At 48.5% G+C, this 22,502-nt stretch overlaps 1 protein-coding gene across 1 annotated transcript in view; it reads left to right on the top strand.

The window, feature by feature from the left end:
* LOC147115372 (prolyl 3-hydroxylase 2-like) overlaps positions 1-22,502 on the top strand; it is a 271,320-nt gene that overhangs the window by 181,148 nt on the left and 67,670 nt on the right. The window contains 1 exon segment of the mRNA XM_085989637.1: positions 11,871-12,060. Coding sequence (XP_085845763.1) covers positions 11,871-12,060 — 190 coding nt within the window.

Genomic DNA, 22,502 nt, shown 5'->3' with positions numbered 1-22,502 from the left:
AGGTCTGTCACTGTATAACACTGAGGTACAGTACTGGTGGGTACAGGTCTGTCACTGTATAACACTGGGGTACAGTACTGGTGGGCACAGGTCTGTCACTGTATAACAGTGGGGTACAGTACTGGTGGGTGCTGGTCTGTTGCTGTATAACACTGGGGTACAGTACGGGGGGGTACAGGTCTGTCACTGTATAACACGGGTATAGTACTGGTGGGTACAGGTCTGTCTCTGTATAACACTGGGGTACAGTACTGGTGGGTACAGGTCTGTCACTTTATAACACCGGGGTACAGTACTGGTGGGTACAGGTCTCTCTCTGTATAACACTGGGGTACAGTACTGGTGGGTACAGGTCTGTCACTGTATTACACTGGGGTACAGTACTGGTGGGTCCAGGTCTGTCACTGTATAACACTGGGGTACAGTACTGGTGGGTGCAGGTCTGTCACTGTATAACACTGGGGTACAGTACTGGTGGGTACAGGTCTGTCACTTTATAACACTGGGGTACAGCACTGGTGGGTACAGGTCTGTCACTGTATAACACTGGGGTACAGGACTGGTGGGTACAGGTCTGTCACTGTATAACACTGGGGTACAATACTGGTGGGCACAGGTCTCTCTCTGTATAACACTGGGGTACAGTACTGGTGGGTACAGGTCTGTCACTGTATAACACTGGGGTACAGTACTGGTACGTACAGGTCTGTCACTGTATAACACTGGGGCACAGTACTGGTGGGTTTTGGCCTGTCACTGTATAACACTGGGGTACAGTACTGGTGGGTACAGGTCTGTTACTGTATAACACTGGGGTACAGTACTGGTGGGTACAGGTCTGTCACTGTAACACTGGGGTACAGTACTGGGGGGTACAGGTCTGTCACTGTAACACTGGGGTACAGTACTGGTGGGTACAGGTCTGTCACTGTATAACACTGGGGTACAGTACTGGTGGGTACAGGTCTGTCACTGTATAACACTGGGGTACAGTACTGGTGGGTACAGGTCTGTCACTATATAACACTGGGGTACAGTACTGGTGGGTACAGGTCTCTCACTGTATAACACGGGTACAGTACTGGTGGGTACAGGTCTGTCACTGTATAACACTGGGATACAGTACTGGTGTGTACAGGTCTGTCACTGTATAACACTGGGGTACAGTACTGGTGGGTACAGGTCTGTTACTGTATAACACTGGGGTACAGTACTGGTGGGAACAGGTCTGTCACTGTATAACACTGGGGTACAGTACTGGTGGGCACAGGTCTGTCACTGTATAACACTGGGGTACAGTACTGGTGGGTACAGGTCTGTCACTGTATAACACTGGGGTACACTACTGGTGGTTACAGGTCTGTTGCTGTATAACACTGGGGTACAGTACTGGTGGGTACAGGTCTGTCACTGTATAACACTGGGGTACAGTACTGGGGGGTACAGGTCTGTCACTGTATAACACGGGTACAGTACTGGTGGGTACAGGTCTGTCTCTGTATAACACTGGGGTACAGTACTGGTGGGTACAGGTCTGTAACTGTATAACACCGAGGTACAGTACTGGTCGGTACAGGTCTGTCACTGTATAACACTGGGGTACAGTACTGGTGGGCACAGGTCTGTCACTGTATAACACTGGGGTACAGTACTGGTGGGTACAGGTCTGTTGCTGTATAACACTGGGGTACAGTACGGGGGGGTACAGGTCTGTCACTGTATAACACGGGTATAGTACTGGTGGGTACAGGTCTGTCTCTGTATAACACTGGGGTACAGTACTGGTCTGTACAGGTCTGTCACTGTGTCACACCGGGGTACAGTACTGGTGGGTACAGGTCTCTCTCTGTATAACACTGGGGTACAGTACTGGTGGGTACAGGTCTGTCACTGTATAACACTGGGGTACAGTACTGGTGGGTACAGGTCTGTTACTGAATACCACTGGGGTACAGTACTGGTGGGTACAGGTCTATCACTGTATAACACTGGGGTACAGTACTGGTGGGCACAGGTCTGTCACTGTATAACACTGGGGTACAGAACTGGTGGGTACAGGTCTGTCGCTGTATAACACCGGGGTACAGTACTGGTGGGTACAGGTCTGTCACTGTATAACACTGGGGTACAGTACTGGTGGGTACAGGTCTGTTGCTGTATAACACTGGGGTACAGTACTGGGGGGTACAGGTCTGTCACTGCATAACACGGGTACAGTACTGGTGGGTACAGGTCTGTCTCTGTATAACACTGGGGTACAGTACTGGTGGGTACAGGTCTGTCACTGTATAACACTGAGGTACAGTACTGGTGGGTACAGGTCTGTCACTGTATAACACTGGGGTACAGTACTGGTGGGCACAGGTCTGTCACTGTGTAACAGTGGGGTACAGTACTGGTGGGTACAGGTCTGTTGCTGTATAACACTGGGGTACAGTACGGGGGGGTACAGGTCTGTCACTGTATAACACGGGTATAGTACTGGTGGGTACAGGTCTGTCTCTGTATAACACTGGGGTACAGTACTGGTGGGTGCAGGTCTGTCACTGTATAACACTGGGGTACAGTACTGGTGGGTACAGGTCTGTCACTGTATAGCACTGGGGTACAGGACTGGTGGGTACAGGTCTGTCACTGTATAACACTGGGGTACAGTACTGGTGGGCACAGGTCTCTCTCTGTATAACACTGGGGTACAGTACTGGTGGGTACAGGTCTGTCACTGTATAACACCGGGGTACAGGACTGGTACGTACAGGTCTGTCACTGTATAACACTGGGGTACAGTACTGGTGGGTACAGGCCTGTCACTGTATAACACTGGGGTACAGTGCTGGTGGGTACAGGTCTGTTACTGTATAACACTGGGGTACAGTACTGGTGGGTACAGGTCTGTCACTGTAACACTGGGGTACAGTACTGGGGGGTACAGGTCTGTCACTCTATAACACTGGGGTACAGTACTGGTGGGTACAGGTCTGTCACTGTATAACACTGGGGTACAGTACTGGTGGGTACAGGTCTGTCACTGTATAACACGGGTACAGTACTGGTGGGTACAGGTCAGTCACTGTATAACACTGGGGTACAGTACTGGTGGGTACAGGTCTGTCACTGTATAACACTGGGGTACAGTACTGGTGGGTACAGGTCTGTCACTGTAACACTGGGGTACAGTACTGTTGGGTACAGGTCTGTCACTGTATAACACTGGGGTACAGTACTGGTGGGTACAGGTCTGTCACTGTATAACACTGGGGTACAGTACTGGTGGGTACAGCTCTGTCACTGTATAACACTGGGGTACAGTACTGGTGGGTACAGGTCTGTCACTGTATAACACTGGGGTACAGTACTGGTGGGTACAGGTCTGTCACTGTATAACACTGGGATACAGTACTGGTGTGTACAGGTCTGTCACTGTATAACACTGGGGTACAGTACTGGTGGGTACAGGTCTGTTGCTGTATAACACTGGGGTACAGTACTGGGGGGTACAGGTCTGTCACTGTATAACACGGGTACAGTACTGGTCGTTACACGTCTGTCTCTGTATAACACTGGGGTACAGTACTTGTGGGTACAGGTCTGTCACTGTATAACACCGAGGTACAGTACTGGTGGGTACAGGTCTGTCACTGTATAACACTGGGATACAGTACTGGTGTGTACAGGTCTGTCACTGTATAACACTGGGGTACAGTACTGGTGGGTACAGGCCTGTTGCTGTATAACACTGTGGTACAGTACGGGGGGGGTACAGGTCTGTCACTGTATAACACGGGTATAGTACTGGTGGGTGCAGGTCTGTCTCTGTATAACACTGGGGTACAGTACTGGTGGGTACAGGTCTGTCACTGTATTACACTGGGGTACAGTACTGGTGGGTACAGGTCTGTCTCTGCATAACACTGGGGTACAGTACTGGTGGGTGCAGGTCTGTCACTGTATAACAGTGGGGTACAGTACTGGTGGGTACAGGTCTGTCACTGTATAACACTGGGGTACGGTACTGGTGGGTACAGGTCTGTCACTGTATAACACTGGGGAACAGTACTGGTGGGTACAGGTCTGTCACTGTAAAACACTGGGGTACAGTACTGGTGGGCACAGGTCTCTCTCTGTATAACACTGGGGTACAGTACTGGTGGGTACAGGTCTGTCACTGTATAACACTGGGGTACAGTACTGGTGGGTACAGGTCTGTCACTGTATAACACTGGGGTACAGTACTGGTGGGTACAGGTCTGTCACTGTATAACACTGGGGTACAGTACTGGTGGGTGCAGGTCTGTTACTGTATAACACTGGGGTACAGTACTGGTGGGTACAGGTCTGTCACTGTAACACTGGGGTACAGTACTGGGGGGTACAGGTCTGTCACTGTATAACACTGGGGTACCGTACTGGTGGGTACAGGTCTGTCACTGTATAACACTGGGGTACAGTACTGGTGGGCACAGGTCTGTCACTGTATAACACGGGTACAGTACTGGTGGGTACAGGTCTGTCACTGTATAACACTGGGGTACAGTACTGGTGGGTACAGGTCTGTCACTGTATAACACTGGGGTACAGTACTGGTGGGTACAGGTCTGTCACTGTAACACTGGGGTACAGTGCTGGTGGGTACAGGTCTGTCACTGTATAACACTGGGGTACAGTACTGGTGGGTACAGGTCTGTCACTGTATAACACTGGGGTACAGTACTGGTGGGTACAGGTCTGTCACTGTATAACCCTGGGGTACAGCACTGGTGGGTACAGGTCTGTCACTGTATAACACTGGGGTACAGTACTGGTGGGAACAGGTCTGTCACTGTGTAACACTGGGATACAGTGCTGGTGTGTACAGGTCTGTCACTGTATAACACTGGGGTACAGTACTGGTGGGTACAGGTCTGTTACTGTATAACACTGGGGTACAGTACTGGTGGGAACAGGTCTGTCACTGTATAACACTGGGGTACAGCACTGGTGGGTACTGGTCTGTCCCTGTATAACACTGGGGTACAGTACTATTGGGTACAGGTCTGTCTCTCTTTAACACTGGGGTACAGTAGTGGTGGGTACAGGTCTGTCACTGTAACAATACAATACAATACAATACAAATCGCTTTATTGGCATGATAAGGTACATCTTATGTTGCCAAAGCATCAAAATACATTTATGGTTGAACACATAAACGCGGTTCCATTCATACAGTGTATAAACAGGTATATCCCTGAGTTTATAAATATATTTTCGCCTTGTTTATATATACTCTTGTCTTAGTTTACTGGTTGTCCCTCTGTTCATGGCAAGCTGTAACATAGTGTGCCGCCAGTGTTACACAGCTTCTCTCCTCCCCCAGTAGGAATGGGAGTTTTTGGTTGTCAGTCAGATTTCTGAATTCAGGGCATATTTGTGAGAATTTTTGATAGAAATTCTCTCTGATGCCCTGATATTTTCCACAGGCTGTGAGGAAGTGCATCTCTGTCTCAACTACTCCCTGACTGCAGTGAGAGCATATCCTGTCTTCTCTTGGCAGCCTGGTCTGCCTGTGTCTGCCTTTTTCGATCGCTAGGCTATGTTCGCTAAGTCTGTACCTTGTCAAGGTTCTTCTCAGTTTGTTATCCTTTACCATGGTCAGGTAATCAGCTATGTTGTATTGATAACCAAAACCCGCTAGACGCCATAATAACAGAAAAAGAACTTCTTGAAAAACTCAAGGACCTGCGACCAGGAAAAGCTTGCGGGACAGACAGCATACTAAACGAGATGATTAAACACGCAGACGACAAACTGAAACTGGCTATCCTAAAACTCTTCAACTTGGTTCTGAGTGTCGGTTATTTCCCTGACATCTGGAACAAAGGACTCATAACACCCATATACAAAAGTGGGGACAAAATCGACCCAAACAACTATCGAGGCATCTGTGTAAACAGTAACCTGGGGAAGGTATTCTGTAGCATCATAAAAAAAAGACTTATAAACTTCCTTGAAGAGCACAATGTCTTGAGTAAAAGCCAAATTGGATTCCTGCCAAACTATAGAACATCCGATCATATCTTCACCCTACAGACCCTAATTGACAAACACGTTCACCATAACAAAAGCAAAATCTACGCATGCTTTGTAGATTTCCAGAAGGCTTTCGACTCCATCTGGCATGACGGTTTATTCTTGAAACTTATCGAAAGCGGGGTAGGAGGGAAAACATATGATGTAATTAAATCAATGTATACAAACAATAAATGTGCAGTTAAAATTGGAGACAAACAAACAAAATACTTTCCACAGGGGCGGGGGTGACGCAGGGCTCGCCAATCTCACCGACACTCTTTAATATTTACATTAATGGATTGGCAAAACTACTTGAACAATCTACAGCACCCGGCCTCACCCTATATGAATCCAAGGTTAAATTCCTCCTCTATGCCGACGACCTGGTTCTGCTGTCACCAACTAAGGAGGGTCTACAGCAGAACCTGGACCTGCTGGAGTCGTACTGCCAGACTTGGGCCCTGACAATAAATCCCCAAAAAACCAAAGTCCTTGTGTTCCAGCAAAGATCCAAACAACATGGACCCACAATAAATTTCACAGTAGGAACAACCAAAATTGAACAAACCACTCACTACACATACTTGGGCTTAAAAATCAGTTCTACGGGAAACTTCAAACTGGCTGTGAATGAACTGAAAGAGAAAGCAAGAAGGGCTTTCTATGCCATCAAAAAATCAATCCAAATAGAAATCCCAATTAGCATTTGGCTCAAAATTTTCAAATCAGTAATTGAACCAATTGCACTCTATGGCAGTGAGGTATGGGGACCGCTAACTCAACAAGAATTTGCAAAATGGGACAAACACCCAATTGTGATCCTACATGCAGAATTCTGTAAAAGTATCCTCCGGACTCAAAGGAAAACAGTAAACAACGCATGCAGGGCGGAACTAGGCCAATACCCATTAATAATCACTATCCAAAAAAGAGCCACCAAATTTTGGAATCACCTACAAATGAGCAACCCCCAATGCTATCACTACGACGCCCTGAAATGCCAAGAGCTGACCATAAAGAAGAATACCCTCAGTCAACTAGTCCTGGGACTCAATAAAGTAACTAATAACAATACTAACAATAACCAGCCCCAGGACAGTGACAGGGTAACACAAAGAATTCGACCCAACACAATCGTCGCTAAGCAAAAGGAAAAATATCTGTCATATTGGGCAGAAACAACAAAAACCCAAAGCAAACTCAATTGCTACTTGGCCCTAAACAGACAATACAACATAGCTGATTACCTGACCATGGTAAAGGATAACAAACTGAGAAGAACCTTGACAAGGTACAGACTTAGCGAACATAGCCTAGCGATCGAAAAAGGCAGACACAGGCAGACCAGGCTGCCAAGAGAAGACAGGATATGCTCTCACTGCAGTCAGGGAGTAGTTGAGACAGAGATGCACTTCCTCACAGCCTGTGGAAAATATCAGGGCATCAGAGAGAATTTCTATCAAAAATTCTCACAAATATGCCCTGAATTCAGAAATCTGACTGACAACCAAAAACTCCCATTCCTACTGGGGGAGGAGAGAAGCTGTGTAACACTGGCGGCACACTATGTTACAGCTTGCCATGAACAGAGGGACAACCAGTAAACTAAGACAAGAGTATATATAAACAAAGCGAAAATATATTTATAAACTCAGGGATATACCTGTTTATACACTGTATGAATGGAACCGCGTTTATGTGTTCAACCATAAATGTATTTTGATGCTTTGGCAACATAAGATGTACCTTATCATGCCAATAAAGCGATTTGTATTGTATTGTATTGTATTGTATTGTCTGTTTAGGGCCAAGTAGCAATTGAGTTTGCTTTGGGTTTTTGTTGTTTCTGCCCAATATGACAGATATTTTTCCTTTTGCTTAGCGACGATTGTGTTGGGTCGAATTCTTTGTGTTACCCTGTCACTGTCCTGGGACTGGTTATTGTTAGTATTGTTATTAGTTACTTTATTGAGTCCCAGGACTAGTTGACTGAGGGTATTCTTCTTTATGGTCAGCTCTTGGCATTTCAGGGCGTCGTAGTGATAGCATTGGGGGTTGCTCATTTGTAGGTGATTCCAAAATTTGGTGGCTCTTTTTTGGATAGTGATTATTAATGGGTATTGGCCTAGTTCCGCCCTGCATGCGTTGTTTACTGTTTTCCTTTGAGTCCGGAGGATACTTTTACAGAATTCCGCATGTAGGATCTCAATTGGGTGTTTGTCCCATTTTGCAAAATCTTGTTGTGTTAGCGGTCCCCATACCTCACTGCCATAGAGTGCAATTGGTTCAATTACTGATTTGAAAATTTTGAGCCAAATGCTAATTGGGATTTCTATTTGGATTGATTTTTTGATGGCATAGAAAGCCCTTCTTGCTTTCTCTTTCAGTTCATTCACAGCCAGTTTGAAGTTTCCCGTAGAACTGATTTTTAAGCCCAAGTATGTGTAGTGAGTGGTTTGTTCAATTTTGGTTGTTCCTACTGTGAAATTTATTGTGGGTCCATGTTGTTTGGATCTTTGCTGGAACACAAGGACTTTGGTTTTTTGGGGATTTATTGTCAGGGCCCAAGTCTGGCAGTACGACTCCAGCAGGTCCAGGTTCTGCTGTAGACCCTCCTTAGTTGGTGACAGCAGAACCAGGTCGTCGGCATAGAGGAGGAATTTAACCTTGGATTCATACAGGGTGAGGCCGGGTGCTGTAGATTGTTCAAGTAGTTTTGCCAATCCATTAATGTAAATATTAAAGAGTGTCGGTGAGATTGGCGAGCCCTGCGTCACCCCCCGCCCCTGTGGGAAGTATTTTGTTTGTTTGTCTCCAATTTTAACTGCACATTTATTGTTTGTATACATTGATTTAATTACATCATATGTTTTACCTCCTACCCCGCTTTCGATAAGTTTCAGGAATAAACCGTCATGCCAGATGGAGTCGAAAGCCTTCTGGAAATCTACAAAGCATGCGTAGATTTTGCTTTTGTTATGGTGAACGTGTTTGTCAATTAGGGTCTGTAGGGTGAAGATATGATCGGATGTTCTATAGTTTGGCAGGAATCCAATTTGGCTTTTACTCAAGACATTGTGCTCTTCAAGGAAGTTTATAAGTCTTTTGTTTATGATGCTACAGAATACCTTCCCCAGGTTACTGTTTACACAGATGCCTCGATAGTTGTTTGGGTCGATTTTGTCCCCACTTTTGTATATGGGTGTTATGAGTCCTTTGTTCCAGATGTCAGGGAAATAACCGACACTCAGAACCAAGTTGAAGAGTTTTAGGATAGCCAGTTTCAGTTTGTCGTCTGCGTGTTTAATCATCTCGTTTAGTATGCCGTCTGTCCCGCAAGCTTTTCCTGGTCGCAGGTCCTTGAGTTTTTCAAGAAGTTCTTTTTCTGTTATTATGGCGTCTAGCGGGTTTTGGTTATCTTTTATGGCCATTTCAAGCTTTTCAAGTTTTTTGCGTATTTGGTGTTGCTCTGGTCCTAGTGTGTTTTTCTGGTATAATTTTTCAAAGTGGTTTACCCATGTGTCCCCATTTTGAATGGACAAATCGTCGTGTTGTTTTTTGTATAGTGTTTTCAAGTTGTCCCAGAAACAATTCGACTCAATGGATTCCTCCATGGAGCTGAGTGTATTCTTAATAAATTGCTCTTTTTTGGTCCTGAGTGTGTTTCTGTATTGTGTTAGCGTCTGACAATAAGTAAGGCGTAATTCCTCGTTTTCTGGATGTCTGTGTTTTTGGTTTGATAGTTTTCTAAGTTTTTTCCTGGGGTACAGTACTGGGGGGTACAGCTCTGTCACTGTATAACACTGGGGTACAGTACTGGTGGGTACAAGTCTGTCACTGTTTAACACTGGGGTACAGTACTGGGGGGTACAGGTCTGTCACTGTATAACACTGGGGTACAGTACTGGTGGGTACAGGTCTGTCACTGTTTAACACTGGGGTACAGTACTGGGGGGTACAGGTCTGTCACTGTATAACACTGGGGTACAGTTCTGGTGGGTACAGGTCTGTCACTGTATAACACTGGGGTACAGTACTGGTGGGTACAGGTCTGTCACTGTATAACACTGGGGTACAGTACTGGGGGGTACAGGTCTGTCACTAACACTGGGGTACAGTACTGGTGGATACAGGTCTGTCACTTTATAACACTGGGGCACAGTACTGGTGGGTACAGGTCTGTCACTGTATAACACTGGGGTACAGCACTGGTGGGTACAGGTCTGTCTCTGTATAACACTGGGGTACAGTACTGGTGGGTACAGGTCTGTCACTGTATAACACTGGGGTACAGCACTGGTGGGTACAGGTCTGTCGCTGTATTAAACTGGGGTACAGTACTGGGGGGTACAGGTCTGTCACTGTATAACCCTGGGGTACAGTACTGGGGCGTACAGGTCTGTCTCTGTATAACACTGGGGTACAGCACTGGTGGGTACAGGTCTGTCTCTGTATAACACTGGGGTACAGTACTGGTGGATACAGGTCTGTCACTTTATAACACTGGGGTACAGTACTGGTGGGTACAGGTCTGTCCCTGTATAACACTGGGGTACAGTACTGGTGGATACAGGTCTGTCACTGTATAACACTGGGGTACAGTACTGGTGGGTACAGGTCTGTCACTGTATAACACTGGGGTACAGCACTGGTGGGTACAGGTCTGCCACTGTATAACACTGGGGTACAGTACTGGTGGTACAGGTCTGTCACTGTATAACACTGGGGTACAGTACTGGTGGGTACAGGTCTGTCACTGTATAACACTGGGGTGCAGTACTGGTGGGTACAGGTCTGTCACTGTATAACACTGGGGTACAGTACTGGTGGGTACAGGTCTGTCACTGTATAACACTGGGGTACAGTACTGGTGGGTACAGGTCTGTTACTGTATAACACTGGGGTACAGTACTGGGGGGTACAGGTCTGTCACTGTATAACACGGGTACAGTGCTGGTGGGTACAGGTCTGTCACTGTATAACACTGGGGTACAGTACTGGTGGGTACAGGTCTGTCACTGTATAACACTGGGGTACAGTACTGGTGGGTACAGTTCTGTCACTGTATAACACTGGGATACAGTAGTGGGGTGTACAGGTCTGTCACTGTATAACACTGGGGTACAGTACTGTTGGGTACAGGTCTGTCACTGTATAACACTGGGGTACAGTACTGGTGTGTACAGGTCTGTCACTGTATAACACTGGGGTGCAGTACTGGTGGGTACAGGTCTGTCACTGTATAACACTGGGGTACAGTACTGGTGGGTACAGGTCTGTCACTGTATAACACTGGGGTACAGTACTGGTGGGTACAGGTCTGTTACTGTATAACACTGGGGTACAGTACTGGGGGGTACAGGTCTGTCACTGTATAACACTGGGGTACAGTACTGGTGGGTACAGGTCTGTCACTGTATAACACTGGGGTACAGTACTGGTGGGTACAGTTCTGTCACTGTATAACACTGGGATACAGTAGTGGGGTGTACAGGTCTGTCACTGTATAACACTGGGGTACAGTACTGGGGGGTACAGGTCTGTCCCTGTATAAAACTGGGGTACAGTACTGCTGGGTACAGGTCTGTCACTGTATAACACTGGGGTACAGTACTGGTGGGTACAGGTCTGTCACTGTACAACACTGGGGTACAGTACTGGTGGGTACAGGTCTGTCACTGTAACACTGGGGTACAGTACTGGGGGTCTCTCTCTGTCACTAACACTGGGGTTTTGCTTCTGGAGAAGTTGAACTTGTTTTTAATTTCAGCTGAGATGTTTTTGTTGTCTGAACTCTAATTCTTGCCTCTCTTGTTTCTAGGAGGCCTTTAACACTGGGTTGAAACACTATGATGAAGATCAATACGCCTTGGCCATTGATTCCTTTGAGGAGGCTCTCAGTCTGTACTGGGAGGCCGAGAAAGAATGCCGAGCGTTTTGTCAAGGACCGCAACAGTTTGATGGTAACAGTTACCCGGCAATGGGGTCTCACCTTTATGAAGTCATAGCAGGTAGGACATGCTGAATTTCCAGAAAGGACTTGCATTTCTGTAGCGCCTCTGACACCTCGCGATGTCCCAAAGCACTTTACAGCCAATGAATTACCTTTTGAAGTGTAGTCACTGTTGTAATGTAGGAATATACGGAAATATCTACCTGACCTTGGATTTCCCACTCCAGTTAAACTGTGCACTCTCAGCCTGAAGGGGCTCAGGGTTGATGGTGAGGAGGTTCTGCAACGGGGCCGGAGGAATTGCCCTTCTGAGGTTGGGTTTGAGGCTCGTTCTCTGGTGCTGCGGGATGGGGGCGTTGAGATAGCGTGCATAAGAGATTAGCGTGCAAAATTAAGGCACATGGGATTGGGGGCAAGGTATTGACTTGGCTAGAGAACTGGTTGGCGGACAGAAAGCAAAGAATTGGAATAAACGGGTCGTTTTCCGAGTGGCAGGCAGTGACTAGTGGGGTACCACAAGGATCGGTCCTAGGACCCCAGCTGTTCACAATATATATTAATGATCTGGACGAGGGAATTGGATGTATTGGGCCAGAAATTCGCGGCCAAAGGTGTGAATACGGTCGGGGTACTCACGCATCTGGCCGTTGGAAATGCCGGCGTTCAGCAGGAACAGCGCATGCGGGGAACGCCGGCATTTCCAGACCCGAGGTCTATTCACAGCGCGTGCGACTGCACAGGCAGCGCTTGCGCAGTGAACTTTGTAGATTTCAATGATGGATTCAGTGAGGGTAAGTCCTTACAAGTTACACTTGAAAAAAGCAAGTGTAAAGTTGTTCATTGGCTGCGGAGGAAGATATATTTTATCGTGGAGCTTCTGAAATGCAATATTTTTGTTTGGGAAAGGGAGGGAAGTTATTTTAAGAAATTTTAAGTAAGTTTTAAAGTTTAAATTTTTTTTTTTTAAAGAATTTTCAGAACGGTAGGTAGAAGGAGCAATTGTGGCTGTGTGAATGGAATGTGAGAATGAGTTATGTATGTATGTCCACATATATTCCTTTACGTATATGTATGTATGTTTTATATTCCTTTACTAATGTGCATGAATGTATGTTTTTAATTATGATTTTCCAATAAGTTACTTACTCTGAAAGTCATAATTAAATAATACATTCATACACATAAGTAAAGGAATATATACATAACACGCAAAGGAATATATACAGACATACATACTTTCAGAAGCTCCACGATAAGAAATCTCTTCCTCCGCAGCCTCTGGAGCAACTGTACCCATGCTTTTTTCATGTGTAAGTTGTAATGACTTGACCTCACTGAAAGCATTAATGAAAGCGGCGAATTATACTGCGCACGCGCTGCCTGTGCAGTCGCACGCGTTCTGCCTCTGAACCCCTTCGTTCAGAGGACAGGAAATGCCGGTTTTCCCCACATGCACTGTGCATGCTGAAAACCGGCATTTCATCTGGCCAGATGCGTAAGTACCCCGACCGTACTCGCGCATTTGGAAGGGAATTACTGGGCCAACATTTTACATGTCAATAAAATGAAAAATTTAACAATTGCACGACTTGCCCCCTCGCATCTGCGACTGAGGGTCCAAGGAGGTGCATTGCGCAAGAGGTCATCGTCGTACGTATCCTCACACTGTTCCCTTTGGGGAACTGTATGAAGTGGTGGAAGGATTTATGGCCGTGATTAACGCTCATTCCGTGACCGTAACCATCTTTGAACCAGCCATTAGGGTGGTTAGTCCTATGGCGTGAGGGTTTTACGGGCTCCCACAACCCATCTGAGGGAGGGGGGCCACCCACACCCACACCCACGGACGCAAGTCCACCCAGAATTTATAGTTGGAGCTCCGACTCCACTTGCCGGGACTGTCTGGAGTGGGGTTCGAAACCCTACTCCTTCTGGCCCAGCGGCGGAGATGCTTACTGCTACCCAAAAGGCCCACTCCGCACAAAAGGTGACACCCATACGTTTCCTGCGCCTTTTCCCTCCCCGTGACTGGAGCCCTATGCTGCCACTTGAAAGACCAAGCTATCATCTGCCCTTTTTGCGGCGCCATTGACTTCTCATTACCAATGATGAGCAGGCGCTGCGCCTCCACCTCCTTGAGGAGATTGCTGAGGTCATCATCAGTTCAATTGTGAGTTCTTTTAATGCCGTGAATTGTGCTTATGCCAGCCATTTCACATTGCTAATCGGATTGGGCCTTTGGCATAGCGGTACGATCCCCGCCGCTGGGCCAGATCAGGGTAGGGTTTCGAACCCCGCTCCAGACAGTCCCGGCAAGTGCAGTTGGAGCTCCGGCTCTAAATTCTGGGTTGACATCCAGTGGGATAGTTGCGTCCGTGGGTGTGGGTGGACCCCCCTCCTTGTATAGCTTGTGTGAGCCCGTAAAACCCTCCCGCCATAGGACTAACCGCCCTAATGGCTGGTTCAAAGATGGTTACGGTCACGGAATGAGCGTTAATCATGGCCATAAATCCTTCCACCACTTCATACAGTTCCCCAAAGGGAACAGTGTGAAGACACGTATGACGACGACATTGCTAAATAAATACATGGAATTAAAAAAATTCTTTTAGGGCTTTTAAAAGTCTTTAAATTGCTTTAATTCTGTTTAAAACTACTTCAGATTCTTCAAAATAATGTAAACGTTTTTTAAATTTTATAAAAGTTCACAAAACATTCATAAAATAGCAGATAACTTACTTTCCCTGCAGCTGTGTAACTACAAAGTCCTCTGCAGCTGCTTGGAGAGATTGGGGGCGTGTCCTAGTACAATGAGACCTTAAGGGGCGTGGCTCACTTGCACTGCACGCTCCAGGCTTCGCGCTGGCTGCACTCCTGGGCGGCGTGACGTCATACGCTGCCCGGGATTCTTCTTTCTGTTTCAGCAAGTCCAGGCGTCCCTGGAGGAGATCGGCAGGAGCGCGGGGTAAGTGCAAATACGGGGCTGCAAGCCCCGTTCACCAATTTCTGGCCCAATATCTCCAAATTTGCAGACGACACAAAGCTGGGTGGGAGGGTAAGCTGTGAGGAGGTTGTCATGAAACTCCAGTACAATTTGGACAGGTTGGGTGATTGGGCAGAAACATGGCAAATGCACTATAATGTGGATAAATGTGAGGTTATCCACTTTGGTGGCAAAAACAGGAAGGCAGATTATTATTTGAATGGCAATAGATTGGGAGAAGGGGAAGTGCAAAGAGACCTGGGTGTTCTTGTGCACCAGTCGCTGAAGGTAAGCATGCAGGTGCAGCAGGCGGTTAAGAAGGCAAATGGTATGTTGGCCTTCGTAGCAAGAGGGTTCAAGTACAGGAACAAGGATGTCTTGCTACATTTGTACAGGGCCTTGGTGAGACCACACCTTGAATATTGTGTGCAGTTTTGGTTGCCTTACCTGAGGAAGGACGTTCTTGCCATGGAAGGAGTGCAGCGAAGATTCACCAGGCTGATACCTTGGATGGCAGGAATGACGTATGAGAGATTGGGTCGATTGGCCTTATTCTCACTGGAGTTTAGAAGATTGAGAGGGGATCTCATCGAAACCTATAAAATTCTGTCAGGCCTGGACAGACTAGATGCAGGAAGGATGTTTCTGATGGCCGGGGAGTCCAGAACCAGGGGTCATAGTCTAAGGATAAGGGGTAAGCCATTTAGGACTGAAATGAGGAGGAATTTCTTCACCCAGAGAGTGGTGAACCTGTGGAATTCTCTGCCACAGAGGGCGGTGGAGGCCAGTTCATTAAATATATTCAAGAAAGAGTTGGATATATTTCTTAAGGCTAAAGGGATCAAGGGATATGGGGAGAAGGCAGGGACAGGGTACTGAATTTGGATGATCAGCCATGATCTCATTGAATGGCGGAGCAGGCTCGAAGGGCCGAATGGCCTACTCCTGCTCCTATCTTCTATGTTTCTATGTTTCTATGAACCGTGCCCATCTGGTGGCATAACTGAGCCAGCGCTTGCCAATCCTGTCATTGGCCGCAAAAGGCAAAAGATCACTCCTCACCTTATAGAGGGGACACACCTCACCTAACAGAAGAGCAGCAGCAAGGGAGCGCTGAGCTCTGCCTTGCCATCAGTGTAAGCATCCGAGAGAATCTTCTCATTGGCTGGGTGATGACTTTATTGGTATGGAATAAGTAAAGTAATTACAATCTCTTTAGCAACAGAACAAAGGAATAAGCAAAGCGCTATTCCCCCGCTCCTCCGGATAGAGGCATAATCACTGCCCCTTCCTAAGATCAAAAGAATTTAACAGTGCTGTACCTGCCCTGGGAGTGTTTGATGGGACAGTGTAGAGGGAGCTTTACTCTGTATCTAACCCGTGCTGTACCTGCCCTGGGAGTGTTTGATGGGACAGTGTAGAGGGAGCTTTACTCTGTATCTAACCCGTGCTGTACCTGCCCTGGGAGTGTTTGATGGGACAGTGTAGAGGGAGCTTTACTCTGTATCTAACCTGTGCTGTACCTGCCCTGGGAGTGTTTGATGGGACAGTGTAGAGGGAGCTTTACTCTGTATCTAACCCGTGCTGTACCTGCCCTGGGAGTGTTTGATGGGACAGTGTAGAGGGAGCTTTACTCTGTATCTAACCCTGTGCTGTACCTGCCCTGGGAGTGTTTGATGGGACAGTGTAGAGGGAGCTTTACTCTGTATCTAACCCGTGCTGTACCTGCCCTGGGAGTGTTTGATGGGACAGTGTAGAGGGAGCTTTACTCTGTATCTAACCCTGTGCTGTACCTGCCCTGGGAGTGTTTGATGGGACAGTGTAGAGGGAGCTTTACTCTGTATCTAACCCTGTGCTGTACCTGCCCTGGGTGTGTTTGATGGGACAGTGTAGAGGGAGCTTTACTCTATATCTAACCCGTGCTGTACCTGCCCTGGGTGTGTTTGATGGGACAGTGTAGAGGGAGCTTTACTCTGTATCTAACCCGTGCTGTACCTGCCCTGGGAGTGTTTGATGGGACAGTGTAGAGGGAGCTTTACTCTGTATCTAACCCGTGCTGTACCTGCCCTGGGAGTGTTTGATGGGACAGTGTAGAGGGAGCTTTACTCTGTATCTAACCTGTGCTGTATTGAACAAATTAACAAAAGGGAAAAAAACAGATCCCTTTTCTCTTTACTCAGATCCATCACCTTAATGAACAGAAGGATTAACCAAACAATGAAACTTTGCAGAACCTCTAGACTCTGCATTTTCCACCCAATCCACTGAAAACAACAGGATTGCCTCTTGCACTCAATTCAATTCAATTCAAATCGCTTTATTGGCATGATAAATCACAGAATCACAGAATCACAGAATCTACAGTGCAGATAGAGGCCATTTCAGCCCATCGAGCCTGCACCGACACATATCCCACCCTATCCCCGTAACCCCACGTATTTAATCCCCTAACACTAAGGGTCAATTTATCATAGCCAAATCAACCTAACCTGCACATCTTTGGACTGTGGGAGGAAACCGGAGCACCCGGAGGAAACCCACGCAGACACAGGGAGAATGTGCAAACTCCACACAGACAGTCGCCCGAGGCCAGATTTGAACCCGGGTCCCTGGCGCTGTGAGGCAACAGTGCTAACCACTATGCCACCGTTGCCCCCCTTATGTTGCCAAAGCATCGAAATACATTTATGGTTGAACACATAAACGCAGATCTATTCATACAGTGTATAAACAGATATATCCCTGAGTGTATAAATATACATTCGTATAATTTGTAAATACTCTTTTCTTAGGTTTACTGGTTGTCCCTCTGTTTATGGCAAGCTGTAACATAGTGTGCCGCTAGTGTTACACAGTTTCTCTCTTCCCCTAGTAGGTATGGGAGTTTTTGGTCATCATTCAAATTTCTGAATTCAGGGCATATTTGTGAGAATTTTTGGTAGAAAACACTCACTCCAATCACCTAACCTTTCAAGTACAATCTTCAGTCTGGGTGGGGTAGAGGACCAAAGGGATCTCGGAGTACAAATACACAAATCACTAAAAGTTGCGACACAGGTTAACAAGGCCATAAAAAAAGCAAACCAAGCACTAGGGTTTATTTCTAGAGGGATAGAATAGAAAAGTAGGGAGGTTATGCTAAACCTGTATCGAACCTTGGTTAGACCACACTTGGAGCACTGCGTACAGTTCTGGTCACCATATTATAGAAAGGATATCGAGGCACTGGAGAGGGTGCAGAGAAGATTTACAAGGATGATACCAGAAATGCGAGGGTATACCTATCAGGAAAGGATAAACAGGCTGGGGCTCTTTTCTCTTGAAGAAAGAAGGCTGAGGGGTGACCTAATAGAGGTCTTTAAAATGATGAAAGGTTTTGATCGAGTGGATACAGAGAGAATGTTTCCACTTGTGGGGAAGAGCAGAACTAGAGGCCATCAATATAAGATAGTCACCAAGAAATCCAATAGGGAATTCAGAAGAAACTTCTTTACCCAGAGAGTGGTGAGAATGTGGAACTCGCTACCACAGGGAGTGGGTGAAGCGAATGGTATCGATGTAATTAAGGGGAGGCTGGACAAGCACATGAGGGAGAAGGGAATCGAGGGTTACGCTGATAGATTTAGATGAGGAAAGACGGGAGGAGGCTCGAGTGGAGCATAAACGCCGGCATGGACTGGCTGGGCCGAATGGCCTGTTTCTGTGCCGTATATCCGATGTAATTAGTCCCACTCTCCTGCTCTTTCCCCATAGCCGTGTCATTTTTTTTTCCTTTTCAAGTATTTCTCCAATTCCCCTTTGAAAGTTACTATTGAATCTGCTCCCACCGCCCTTTCAGGCAGCGCGTTCCAGATCGCAACAACTCGCCGTGTTTAAGAAAAAATGTGTTTGCTGATCTCCCCTCTGGTTTATTTGTCATTTACTGTCACTCTGTGTCCTCTGGTTACCGACCCTCCTGCCACTGGAAACAGTTTCTCCTTATTTACTCCATCAAATTTTCATAATTTTGAACACGATTAAATCTTCCCTTAACCTTCTCTGCTCCAAGGAGAACAACCCCAGCTTCTCCAGTCTCTCCACATAACTGACGTCCCTCATCCCCGGGACCATTCTGGTCAGTCTCCTCCGCACCCTCTCCAAGATCTGGATGTCCTTCCCGAAAGTGTGGCCAGAATTGGACACCATGTTCCAGCTGGTGTTTAACCAGTGTTTTATAAAGGCTTACTGTGACGGGCTTGCTTTTGCGTTCTGCCTCTATTTATAAAGCCTAGGATCCAGTATTTTTCTAACAGCCTTATGACTTGTCCTGCCATCTTCTGCACCAGCTGCTGCAGGGCTCTGAAGGGCGAGGGAGTTGTTGGGTGGAGCAAAGCTTTTCTTGAACCCTAGACAAGGTTAGCGAGAGGGTGCATGATAGTGTTTCATTGTGCTGGGCCAGACTGGATAGTGGTCGAGTTACTAATAATTGGGGAATGTAGAAATATCTCAATCACATCATTGAAGTCCGAAATGAACTGGGCTGCATTGTGCCAGGATTCAGGAATGAGTTCACAGATTTGTGAATTTAATTTATAAGATTCAGCCAACTGAATATTTAAACAAAAAAAACCCCCTTCGAATTGTTTGCCTAGGTTGTTTCCCTATTGAGCAGTGCGGAGCGATCTGAGTCCTGGGCCCAGGGGAGTTCCATTGTGTGATAGTGCTCAGTGTGTATCTGGCACAGCCGAACGTTTATTGAATCAACTATTCATCCCATTCATAAAACGATCCCTTCTACGTGTGGCCGTACACTCACTCGCTCCCCAGTGCTCAATGCTATTTTTACTCCACATGAGGTCTCCATCTGGGCCTTTTGCATGTTGGCATCGGAGATGAGTGTTGATGATGGCCCCTAGTGCTGGGAGGATCAAACATCACAACTGAAAAAAAATGACTTGCATTTCGATAGCGCCTTTCACAACCTCAGGACATCCCAAAGCGCGTTACAGCTAATGAAGTAATTTTTGAAGTGTGGTCACTGTTCTAATGTAGGAAACGTCGCAGCCAATTTGTGCACAGCAAGATCCCTCAAACAGCAATGTGATAATGACCAGATTATCTGTTTCAGTGATGTTGATTGAGGGATAAATATTGGCCCCAGGACACCGGGGAGAACTCCCCTGCTCTTCTTTGAAATAGTGGCCGTGGGATCATTTATGCCACCTGAGAGAGCAGACGGGGCCTCGGTTTAACTCCGACAGTGCAGCGCTCCCTCAGTCTGCCCCTCCGACAGTGCAGCGCTCCCTCAGCACTGCCCCTCCGACAGTGCAGCGCTCCCTCAGTACTGCCCCTCCGACAGTGCAGCACTCCCTCAGTACTGCCCCTCCGACAGTGCAGCACTCCCTCAGTACTGCCCCTCTGACAGTGCAGCGCTCCCTCAGTACTGCCCCTCCGACAGTGCAGCACTCCCTCAGTACTGCCCCTCCGACAGTGCAGCACTCCCTCAGTCTGCCCCTCTGACAGTGCAGCGCTCCCTCAGTACTGCCCCTCTGACAGTGCAGCGCTCCCTCAGTACTGCCCCTCTGACAGTGCAGCGCTCCCTCAGTACTGCCCCTCCGACAGTGCAGCACTCCCTCAGTACTGCCCCTCCGACAGTGCAGCACTCCCTCAGTCTGCCCCTCTGACAGTGCAGCGCTCCCTCAGTACTGCCCCTCTGACAGTGCAGCGCTCCCTCAGTACTGCCCCTCTGACAGTGCAGCGCTCCCTCAGTACTGCCCCTCCGACAGTGCAGCACTCCCTCAGTACTGCCCCTCCGACAGTGCAGCACTCCCTCAGTCTGCCCCTCTGACAGTTCAGCGCTCCCTCAGTACTGCCCCTCTGACAGTGCAGCGCTCCCTCAGTACTGCCCCTCCGACAGTGCAGCACTCCCTCAGTACTGCCCCTCCGACAGTGCAACACTCCCTCAGTACTGCCCCTCCGACAGTGCGGCGCTCCCTCAGTCTGCCCCTCTGACAGTTCAGCGCTCCCTCAGTACTGCCCCTCTGACAGTGCAGCGCTCCCTCAGTACTGCCCCTCCGACAGTGCGGCGCTCCCTCAGTACTGCCCCTCCGACAGTGCAGCGCTCCCTCAGTACTGCCCCTCCGACAGTGCAGCACTCCCTCAGTACTAACCCTCCGACAGTGCAGCACTCTCTCAGTCTGCCCCTCTGACAGTGCAGCACTCCCTCAGTCTGCCCCTCTGACAGTGCAGCACTCCCTCAGTACTGCCCCTCTGACAGTGCAGCGCTCCCTCAGTACTGCCCCTCCGACAGTGCAGCACTCCCTCAGTACTGCCCCTCCGACAGTGCAACACTCCCTCAGTACTGCCCCTCCGACAGTGCAGCGCTCCCTCAGTACTGCCCCTCCGACAGTGCAGCGCTCCCTCAGTACTGCCCCTCCGACAGTGCAGCGCTCCCTCAGTACTGCCCCTCTGACAGTGCAGTGCTCCCTCAGTACTGCCCCTCCGACAGTGCAGCGCTCCCTCAGTACTGCCCCTCCGACAGTGCAGCGCTCCCTCAGTACTGCCCCTCCGACAGTGCGGCGCTCCCTCAGTACTGCCCCTCCGACAGTGCGGCGCTCCCTCAGTACTGCCCCTCCGACAGTGCAGCGCTCCCTCAGTACTGCCCCTCCGACAGTGCAGCGCTCCCTCAGTACTGCCCCTCCGACAGTGCAACGCTCCCTCAGTACTGCCCCTCTGACAGTGCAGCACTCCCTCAGTACTGCCCCTCCGACAGTGCAGTGCTCCCTCAGTACTGCCCCTCCGACAGTGCAGCACTCCCTCAGTACTGCCCTTACGACAGTGCAGCACTCCCTCAGTACTTGCCCTCTGACAGTGCAGCGCTCCCTCAGTACTGCCCCTCTGACAGTGCTGCGTTCCTTCAGTACTGCACCTCCGACTGTGCAGCGCTCTCTCAGTACTGCCCCTCCAACAGTGTGGCGCTCCCTCAGTACTGCCCCTCTGACAGTGCAGCACTCCCTCAGTACTGCCCCTCCGACAGTGCAGCACTCCCTCAGTACTGCCCCTCCGACAGTGCAGCGCTCACTCAGTACTGCCCATCCGACAGTGCAGCGCTCCCTCAGTACTGCCCCTCCGACAGTGCGGCGCTCACTCAGTACTGCCCTTACGACAGTGCAGCACTCCCTCAGTACTGCCCATCCGACAGTGCAGCGCTCACTCAGTACTGCCCCTCCAACAGTGCGCTGCCCCCTCAGTACTGCCCCTCTGACAGTGCAGCGCTCCCTCAGTACTGCCCCTCTGACAGTGCAGCACTCCGTCAGTACTGCCCCTCCGACAGTGCAGCACTCCCTCAGAACTGTCCCTCCGACAGTGCAGCGTCCACTCAGTGCTGCCCCTCCAACAGTGCAGCACTTCCTCAGTACTGCCCCTCTGACAGTGCGGCTCTCCCTCAGTACTGCCCCTCCGACAGTGCAGCGCTCACTCAGTACTGCCCCTCCGACAGTGCAGCACTCCCTCAGTACTGCCCCTCCGACAGTGCGGCG

Source organism: Somniosus microcephalus, chromosome 6 (assembly GCF_052327205.1).
Source record: "Somniosus microcephalus isolate GS21.2 chromosome 6, FLI_Smic_1.0, whole genome shotgun sequence".
NCBI lineage: Eukaryota > Metazoa > Chordata > Chondrichthyes > Squaliformes > Somniosidae > Somniosus > Somniosus microcephalus.
This window is presented reverse-complemented; position numbering and strand designations above follow the sequence as displayed.